This window comes from Solanum stenotomum, chromosome 1 (assembly GCF_019186545.1).
Source record: "Solanum stenotomum isolate F172 chromosome 1, ASM1918654v1, whole genome shotgun sequence".
Taxonomy (NCBI): Eukaryota; Viridiplantae; Streptophyta; class Magnoliopsida; order Solanales; family Solanaceae; genus Solanum; species Solanum stenotomum.
The window spans coordinates 23,487,988-23,498,061 of record NC_064282.1 but is presented as its reverse complement, the minus strand read 5'-3'; the positions used below and the strand labels follow the sequence as shown (position 1 = coordinate 23,498,061).

General features: G+C 31.1%; 1 protein-coding gene across 1 annotated transcript; it reads right to left on the bottom strand.

Annotated features, from left to right (window-relative positions):
- Positions 1–381: 381 nt before the first annotated feature.
- On the bottom strand, positions 382–4,873 carry LOC125871571 (protein kinase STUNTED-like). The gene is made up of 9 exons (XM_049552200.1): positions 4,472–4,873; positions 3,697–3,776; positions 2,375–3,143; positions 2,048–2,296; positions 1,795–1,958; positions 1,643–1,722; positions 1,395–1,542; positions 1,148–1,297; positions 382–1,051 (listed from the first exon to the last, which is right to left on the bottom strand). Exons 1-9 carry the CDS (start codon positions 4,740–4,742, stop codon positions 809–811), a joined length of 2,154 nt encoding a protein of 717 aa, XP_049408157.1. The 5' UTR covers positions 4,743–4,873; the 3' UTR covers positions 382–808.
- Between the last annotated feature and the right edge of the window lie 5,201 nt (positions 4,874–10,074).

Genomic DNA, 10,074 nt, shown 5'->3' with positions numbered 1-10,074 from the left:
AAATAGTAAAAAAAAAAAATTCTATAAAGTAGACAAGCAAAAGTGAACAGAAATCGGAAGTACTTTGTAAACTACAGATTTCTCTTTCAGTCTTTCAGATGTATCTGCAGTTACCTAACTCTAGAAGTACAACAACATCATACTCAATGGAATTCCACAAGTGAGGTCTCCGTAAACCTCATCATTATCTTGTGGAAGTAGAGATGTTTCCGAAAGACCCTCCATTCAAAAATCCAGAAGTACAAAAAAATAAGAATATGGAAACTGGTGAATATGTACATGGCAAAAAATGATCAACAGTTTCTAAGCTTGTAGATTATATAAAATACTTAAATAAGCTGCGACTCACGAAAAAAAAAACAGAAGACATGCAATATTAGCAAGAGTAATAAACACTTCTCTGCAAACTAAAATTAAGGTTGCAACAACAGGTCAAAGAGTAGAATTTCCAGAAATGGTTAAACCTCTCTATTGACAACTAAAGTTATTTTCTTACAACTACATATGAACTCAGATGTTTAATTACAACTCAACTTTGGATTTGATTTACAATAACTCACCTGTGACAATCTACTAATCATTTGCTCATACTCTTGGCAGCATTTGTTAATACACCCCAAAAAGAAGCTGTGGAAAAAGGAGATAGTTGAAGAAAAAATCAGCCCAGGCTAGGCAAAGGAGGAGGTCAATGGCTGCAAACCTCTCGTACCAGGACCCAGTGATGGGGGCAATCAATCAAGAAGGAAAGCTCGGTATTTACAGAAAAAGGGTTACTTGATATAGCCATAGACATCTATCATAGGAATGGTTAGTCAAAACTTGAAGAGCGACTAAATCTCCCTTGCAAATAATCCTCCACGGAAATGGTTGGTCCCGTGCTGGTACATGAAAGTGAGGACTCATCCTCCAAATTCAGCAATGCGAGGTTAATAAAGGATTGTATGTTTGAGGGTGGTTGTTCACCATCGACAGCATCTACTTCTTCTGAAGCTTTGTCTTCTTCCATTGCCCACTTCATTGTTTCAGCCTCACCTTGAAGGAGTTTTACCACCTGTTTTTTAAATAAAATTGAATACCATTAATGCAAGGTGGCAACAGATTTAGTACAAAATAACCTCAACTTGAGTGGCTGACAAAGTTCACTCACGATGTCAATTTGAGGTCTAATTCCAGGAGCTCGTCTGATGCACAGTGATGCCGCCGAGACCATTCTCTCAAATTGATCATGATCATAAGTGTCAATCAAGCTCGGATCTAGCAACTCCTTCGTGTTCCCACCCTTAAGAACTTGTTTCGCCTGAAAATCGTTATCAACAATTTGAAAGGCTCAATCTAAAATGCAGCTGGAAGAAAAAAAGATATTTTGCTCACAATTTGTAAAGACGACAACTTACCCACATGACTAAGCTTTCCTGACCTTTCCCGTTGCCATTATCAATTGGCTTTTTACCAGACAAAAGCTCAAGGAGAACAACACCAAATGCATACACATCAATCTTTTCAGTTATCTTTCCATGCATAAAGTACTCAGGAGCCAAGTAGCTGCAATATAATATCAGTTATGAACTGACAAAGGCTTTTTTTTGTTGATGAAGTGATGTAGACAAATTTTATTTGAACTCAAAATGAAAAAATAAGTTACCCAAATGTTCCAGCAACATCAATGCTATCTAAATGATTTGAACAGCTTGAGGCCGGTGTTGCAAGTCCAAAATCTGAAAGCTGGATGCAAAACAGCAATTAATACTAGTTATTCACAGAAAGACGCAACTTTAAGGAAGAAGAATAAACAACCTGTGGCTCAGAATCATCGGACAGGAGAATGTTTGAAGATTTCACATCCCTGTGGATTATGGGCCCATCAGCTGCATTGTGTAGGTGGTCCAGTGCCTCAGCAACACCCAAAGAAACCTTGTATCTATCTGCCCAGCTAAATGAATTTTCATCCTTTTTGGAACCTAGCAGTTTACATTGTTGTCAGTACAGCAAATCAGGAAAAATAGCTTAAGCCTCCAAAAACAAGCAGCAAATATCTAGTTATAGGTACCATGGAGATTCTCTTCTAAGCTTCCTCTGGATAACAGATCATAAACCAGTAAAAGGTTGTTCTCCTCTAAACAAAACCCAATCAGTGATATAATGTGCTTGTGATGCAGAGTTGTGAGTATCTCTATCTCTGAACGGAATTGCTGTGCCACAGCTTCTGATGGCTTCAATATTTTCACAGCCAGTTGCTTGCCATCTGGAAGGCACCCTTTGTAAACCTTACTGCTGCCTCCTTTTCCAATCAAATTCTCTACAAATATAGATACATTTAGTGAAAAGTGAAGAAGTTATGCTCATAATTGCAAAGTTCATAAAGGTGGGGACTTACCTGGCAGGAAATCAGATGTTGCTGAACAAAGCTCCTGGTAATTGAACAATCTGCACATTGATGAGTACCTTTCAGTAAGGCCCTCCAGTTCCTCAGGAAGGACAATAAAGCATTCATTTGAAATTGGATAAGCATCACTTCCGACAGGAATAATTGCCCCCTTCCTTTCATCCAAGTTTGTACGATGAGGCTCATCCTTGTCAGATACACTCTGTTTATGATCAGGGTAGATAGCTGCAAAAGATTGCCGACTTGGTCGTTTCCAAACCCAATGCATCACAGAGGACCTTTTCGCGGGAAATTTATCAGGTGCCACTATGTTCTGAAGAAAGACTCGTCGAAGCAGTGTCCAGCGAGACTTTGACTCCCGGACTTCAATAGGCTTAACAGGCACCAAAGCCATGTAATTGTTCTCTGTTGTACAAGAGTTTTCTTCCACAGCTTTCTTAGGCATTAAGCTCAGAGGACTTTTGTTCAGTGTCTTCCTCCTCTTGAATCTTGATTTGGGCACATCTGAGTCACTAGATTCATCTCCATCCGAAGCACTAGCTTCCCTTTGATAAACAATCTTGCCATTGTCAACGGCAATAACAGAGATGCTCTTTGTCACTTTCCTAGCACAGTATTTTGCAAGTGACACTGATGACCGAATGGCATGATGACTGCCTGAAGTCCCAATAATCAAATTTATAGCACTTTCCAATTTCGCCTCGCGAGCAAGAACTTTACGAACTGGTGATCCTCGACAGACTTTAAGCTTCAAATGCACCTAAACAAAGTTCATCCAAATCCAGTTTTTAAAAAAATGGACTTGGCTCCTCTAACTAGGCAGCAGACAAACAGAAAAAGGAAATATGCAAATCAAAAATCAAGTTTACTGTAACTATACAAATTTGGATCTAAATTTAAGAAATTCCACAAGAAAGAAGTGATCCACTAACATACCACAAAAATTGTGAATTAGAAATCCCAGTCCTCAATAAATTATGAATTCACCTCCAAAATCCAAATGCTCGCATACAGCATAAGTGATAAAATAACTAATATAAGGACTGCTACAATTCTCCTACACAATTTTGGTGCAAGGAAACCAAACAATCATTTGAGAAATCAAAATCCTGATGCAGAACCAAGGAGTCAGTACTTCTCTTGAAAAAGAAAAAAAGATCATTCAGGCCCTCAAAACAACTAAGGTTTCAGTTCTTCGGATATCTGGCTGGCAGGGATTTTCACTTATTTCCTTTTCATCCTATTTCCTGTTCTGCTCTACAGATAGTAAACTCAATAAAGCCATCCGAAGAGAAGGAGTTTTGTGAATAAACCTGCTTTAAATTGCAGAAGCCCTCATAAGCAGCCAGCATCAAGTCAAATGACTTCACCAGTGAAAGAGGTTCTGATTTATCTTCAACAACATCAAAATAAAACAAATGAGAGCACATTAAAACTGAACAAAAAAAGTGTGAAAGAAAACACCATGAAATCAACCACTGCGAGTTAAATGAGAAAGTCCTCCTACATGATGTCTAGTTCACACATGATAGATCCAAAAAATTCCTCGACTTTGCACATTATTCATCACTAATGAAACCCAGAAAATGTATAAATAATCCAAACACTAGAAGAAGAAAACAAACAGTGAAGAAATTACACACAAAACTGTCAACTATTACATCATCAAATGAGCCGTTGTGTGTGAAAATGAGACAAGTGCATAATACCCAGAGCAGAAAACCAAAAATTAACAGAGAAAAGTGAAACAAATTGCGAAAGCAAAATCAAAGAACAGAAATTACCATAACTATTACTCATCAAATCAACGACTAAAATAAGACAGAAACACATACTCCTAATACCCATTACTCAAATAACAGTAGGGTTATCTTATCCGCAGGAAATTGTGAAAAAAACTCAGCAATTTCCAAACTATCAAACCATCAAAAACCCTTCCACTGCGTGTACACACAACATAAACAGTAAAAAATGAAAATATGGAAGAAAGCCCCTAACCAAATACAAGAATGACAACAATGAAGAACACCCATTAACATAAACAGCAAAAAAAACACAAAAACTATTCAACTTCTGGCATAATTTTACCAGAATTTGGATCGATAACATGTACAGCCACTACATGATCTCCAGTCTGAGCAACCTTAACCAAAGCCCAAGTGAGCAACTCTTTACTTCTGGAATCTAACTTCACTCCCACCACTGCCACCACCCTTCCACCCACTTCTCCGGCGCCGTCATCACCACTAATACTGACACTACCAGTCGTAGTATTACTATCGTTGACACTACTAGTTGTAGTAGTATTACTATCGTCTCTTTCCACTGCACAACTACAGTTTCCATTAGATACTTTCATTGCTCCGATTTGAGGCCAACAAGGCCGCAGTGTTTATGTAATCGGAGGTTTCCTCTTTCTCTTTCTCTTTCTCTTTCTCTCACTAGAAATTCATTGGAGGGTTTTGAGAGAGAAAATCGCACACTACCCTTGCCTTTTTTGTGTGTAATATTGGGGAATTAGTAGCACTCTTTCGGTTCCGTTCTATATTAGTTATCCACTTTTTCTTTTTACGAACTTTTAATCTCTATTCGTTTATATTTATTATATGACTATTTTATCCTATTATCTTTATTAATAATTATTTTCTTTATTCACTTTTATTTATCACTTATGTTTATTTTTACTTGTCACTTTCTGATATATCAAAAAAAGATGAAAAAGAATTTCATATTTTATCCTTAGCATTTAATATTATTCTTCATATCATTTTTCATAAACTCAATACTAATAATGTGGTAAAATACTTATATCAATAATTATTTTTTTAATAGATGTGTCAAGTCAAAGTGACAAGTAAAAATAAACGGATGGAATAGTATTCAATATTAGATCTTAAAAAATAATATTTTACTCCCTCCATTTTATTATATAATACACTATTATATTTAATTTGTTACAAAAAGATGACACTTTTTTTTTTGAAATCTCAGGAAAACCAATAATTTCTATCCTACGTGTAAGCCTTCACTTCTGCTCTTTGGGTGAGCACTTTATTGTGCATAATCCATAAATTACAAAAAATGTAAACTACACTAATTAAGTCATGCACGATAAGTTCATTTCAATCTCATATTTTCCACACGAGAGATCCACCACCCAATCACTCAACTTTAAAATTTTAAATTATAATTTATAAATATTAATTTAAAATAATTATTTTTAATAATATGACAATTAATATGAGACGGAGGAGTATTAGCGAAAAGGGTAATGATGAGAATTAATTATTACATATATAACTGATTTTGTCAGAAGGGTGCTGTTTTAATGTGTGTGATCGGAAATTTCGGGGCTGCAAGTTACGTTAGGCATCTTTTTTGTCTTTTTTAGTTTATAATAATACTAATAATAATAGTAAAATATATCCATAAACAATGTTAATTATTTACTATATTAGTGTAATTTAACGTTTTACAAATATGAAATTTTAGAGTATTATTTTTATTAAATTACTCTTTCTGCTCCAATATAAGAATTGTTCCATCCAATATAATTAGTATTGTATTATTTTAGACCAGAAAATAAAACAGTTTGGAAAAACCAAAAGACACTGATTATTATTATTTTTAAATATTGTTTCCGTTCAGTGTTTCATTAGTGCAATTTTTTAAAAATAATAAATAAAATGATAATTTTATTATATCACCATTATTATTTTTTTATTTTTTTGTTTCAATTTATGTGGTATCACTTGACTTTAAAAAAAAACAAAATTAATAGTCTAAAACACTACTAAAGATGAAAGGGGAAACTTCAAATTAAATTATTTTAATTATAAAAATGTGATATTCTTCTTATGACGGATTAAAAAAAAAAAGTATCACGACATAAAAAGTACTACTACTATGTAGTGAAAATGAATTGGAAATAATTAAAGCATTAGTAACAAAGATAAAAATAAGTATAAAATAATAAATTATTTTTTAAATTTCTAAACTTGACTAAAAAAATAAACATTTATTCTTAATATAAAGTTAATAAGTAAATATGAACGAAGGAATATTTTAGAAGAAAATGTTGCAAAGATACATAAAATAATATAACTGAATAACTCTTATTAATGATTTTGTAATTAATGTATCAAAATCGAGGAAAATAAACTTATAATAGTACCTAGATATCTAGGGGTACGTAGCTTCAAAGTCATCGTTCTAAAATTTTCATCTCATTTTAGATATAGATGTATTTCATGTGCAACTGGAAAAAAATAATTTCATTCAAATATTATTCATCTATAGTAAATTATTATTTTTTACTTCGACATAAAATTTATGTACACATATCTTTAAATTATTAAAAATATGTAATAAGACAATACTAATTACAATACTAACAAACCAAATGAAATTAGGAGTAAAAAATATTTTTAGCTAACAAATTCTAATTAAATGTAATTAAATAAATACAATAAATAATAAATGAGCCGTAACAAATTCTAATTAAACAATAAACATTTAGCTAACAAATGCATGCTCATTTTGTGAAGCCGTACATCTTCATCTAGTGGACCCATTTTCAATCATTAATTTATGCAAGTTTTTGCGCGAATTATTCCTCAAATAGATTAATGTTTAAATTTTATCTCTTATATTTTAGGTATTTATATTTATATATTTTAAGAAAAATTCCACAAATTGACAAAAATTATCAATGTATTATTCAATTTAACTATAATTTTATTATCGCTATAAATTAATGAAATTTGATATTAAATTCAGGACTCACTAAAGTGATTTGTATCGGAAATAAAAGAAATTCTTATCTAATTTATATACTTTTTATACAAATCACAATTTATTTCTCCTCTCTCCACTCACATTTTTTTCTTCCTAAAGTCTCTTAACAATATCAAATTTGAAGTTTCAATGATCTCTTTCTCCTCTTAATTGGGGCATCTCAATTCCACATAACCACCTAAACGTGTTTCAATCAACTTTTTCTTAATTTGCTATGAAAAATCTTAGGTATTTGTATATATTTTTTTATTTAATAATTTTATTATTATATTGTACATATCTATATGTTTGGGTATATATAAACTTTCATTTTCGATGTTTGGTTTTATATGTTTTTTATTTTTTTCGGTATATTATCACCCACAATACCTATTACAAATTTGTATAATTTTAATAATTATACATAATTATTTATTTATCTATATTAATAATTTGTATACAATACACATAATTTTATATAATATGTTATTGTAAATCCAATTTGTATAATTAATAAAAAAATAACGAAATATACAAACGAAAATTAGCATATCAAATGGAACTATATAAATTTATATCTCATAAATAATCATTTATTATTTTAATATTAAAAATATTTTTAATCACTTATTTTTTACTAAGGAAAAAATTAATCTAAGTGACAAAAATTAAGAACACCCCAAATTGGGACATTTGCACAAATGGCCCTAATGTATGGTCAAATTTGTATAGTAAATAAATTATTCGTTTTGCTTAATTGCTGATATTTGGGTCCTGCCGTCCACCCAAAATTCTGGATCCAAAGCTGCTATTTCAAGGCATCTACATAGTTACCAACTCCACAAGTAAAATTGGATTATAAAATTAAAATTTTCTATATAAAAAGACAGCCTAAAAGTATAATAAAGTGAAAAAAAAGGGGAAAATGAGGAAAGGGAGAGGAAAGGAATATAATGATGGACATGTTAAAACAAAGAATGTTATTGGTCATGACATCAACTTTGTTCTTTTGACCCTATTTTTTTTTTCTATTCGGTGTGGTCTGATATATTCATATTGAAGCACGATTAAATTTAAATTCGTATTAAAAAATTTTACATCAAAAGGCAAGGCGTTTTTTAATAAAAATAATTTTGTATTTAGAGAAACTTAAATGTGAGACTTCTAATTAAAGATGAATAAGAAATACGCACGACAACACCACGAACGTTTATTCTTCTTTTGACCCTACTTTTGGGTCATAAGAATAAAGTCTTTTTTATAATTTAAGATCGGATGGCTAAAGAGAGAAGAAGAAAAGGACATATAGAATTTAGGGTCATGATTCGAAAGTTGGTTTAAAATAAGTTATATACTTATCAATTAATGATACGTGTATTGTTATGCATGTTTATAATATAGGAAATCATGATGTGCGGATTAGTAATGTGAGAATTGTATAATAGTATTTTTTTTGTTAAATGCTTGATTTGATCTTAATGAATGTGTTTATGATAACAATTAAATATATAAAAATAGAGTTTAATACAAAGTAAATTAAAATTGATCAAACTTTATTTATTTTTCCAGCTAAATCAAGAAAATAACATAAAAAAAAAGAGATAAATATCAAAAACACTTTTTTTTAGTTTCATACCTAAATTATTGAGAGTGTGAGTTTCATACCAAAACTATCACTTATTAGTTTGAAAAACATATAAGTGGATGATCATAAAGTTGTGTAAAAAGAAGACCTTGAAGTCTTTTTATTTTTCAGAGGTTGATCATAAAGTTGTGTTCTTCGATTGAAGATGAAATCTCATCGTTATTCCATGCAATTATTTACCTAACAATACTTGAACAACATTACATACCTAAAGTCTAGTATTGGGCTTGAGGTTGATTGGTTTTAGATCGAAAATTATTGTAAACATACGCCTACTAGGTAGAGAATTGGGACATGGAGAAGGAGACCCTATGAAAGCGGTGTCATTGATCGACTGAACGGTTTTTACTATACCAATATATTATAACTGAGAGTTTGTTTGAATTAACTTGTTTTAGGTTAAAATAGCATAATTTTTAACTTATATAAGCTAAAACGTTATAAATTTTAAGTCTATCCAAATAGGTTCTATGACTTTTTTTACTACATCTGACGGTCTGAAGTTTCAAGATAAAAAATTTAGAGAGATCAGTTTATTCTTATACCAAATTTCTGTAGAATTCTTTTATTTTCTAAAATTATAATCATTTTAAAATTGAGCTATATATATAAAAACGAAAAAACAGATCCAAAGGGGTTGTTGGTATTTTGTAGTGTGCTAGTGTTTTCTCGCGGGACCAACCAACAAATTAAAAATTGTCGATTTGCATTTTGCACGTGGGTCACGTACTCTGTTCTTTTTATATGCCTTTAAGAAATAAATTAAAAATTAATTTTCATAATTTATACCTTTTTTTAAACGTTATAAATTTGTTTACATTTTAAAAAAGAGTAAAACGAGTAAGAAATTAATCAATTTTATAAATTACTAATTAAGATTGCTATTTATAATAAGGTGGATGAGTAATTAATATGAGACAAAAAAATTGTTAAAAAATGTCAAAAGTCTCATATTGATGATGATTAATGAGATGAGTGAAATCTTTATAAGACTCGAGCAATCCTTCTTCTTTTGAGTTAGATTTTATGACATGAATTAGGTCTAAAATCTAATTTAACAGAAATAATACGACCGATCCTTTAGTCCACTTATTATGGACCCACACACGATTGGAGCATTTGGGTTACGGAGAGATGGTCGGTTTCCCATAATATCTCTTTGTTGATTCTGCCGTCAAGTCATCTTCATCCATCTTGTTTTCTTCATTTTTATATGACGAAAATGACTTACACATATTTAAAAAACGAGAATCATATAACATATATATAT

Bases quoted from the DNA above. Each gene is read 5' to 3' on its own strand.
- LOC125871571 (XM_049552200.1), bottom strand. From the start codon at position 4,742: ATGAAAGTATCTAATGGAAACTGTAGTTGTGCAGTGGAAAGAGACGAT. The intron at 3,144-3,696 runs GTTTATTCACAA...AACTTTGTTTAG, and splicing joins GCTTCTGCAATTTAAAGCAG to GTGCATTTGAAGCTTAAAGT. The intron at 1,052-1,147 runs GTGAGTGAACTT...TTTAAAAAACAG, and splicing joins TTAGACCTCAAATTGACATC to GTGGTAAAACTCCTTCAAGG.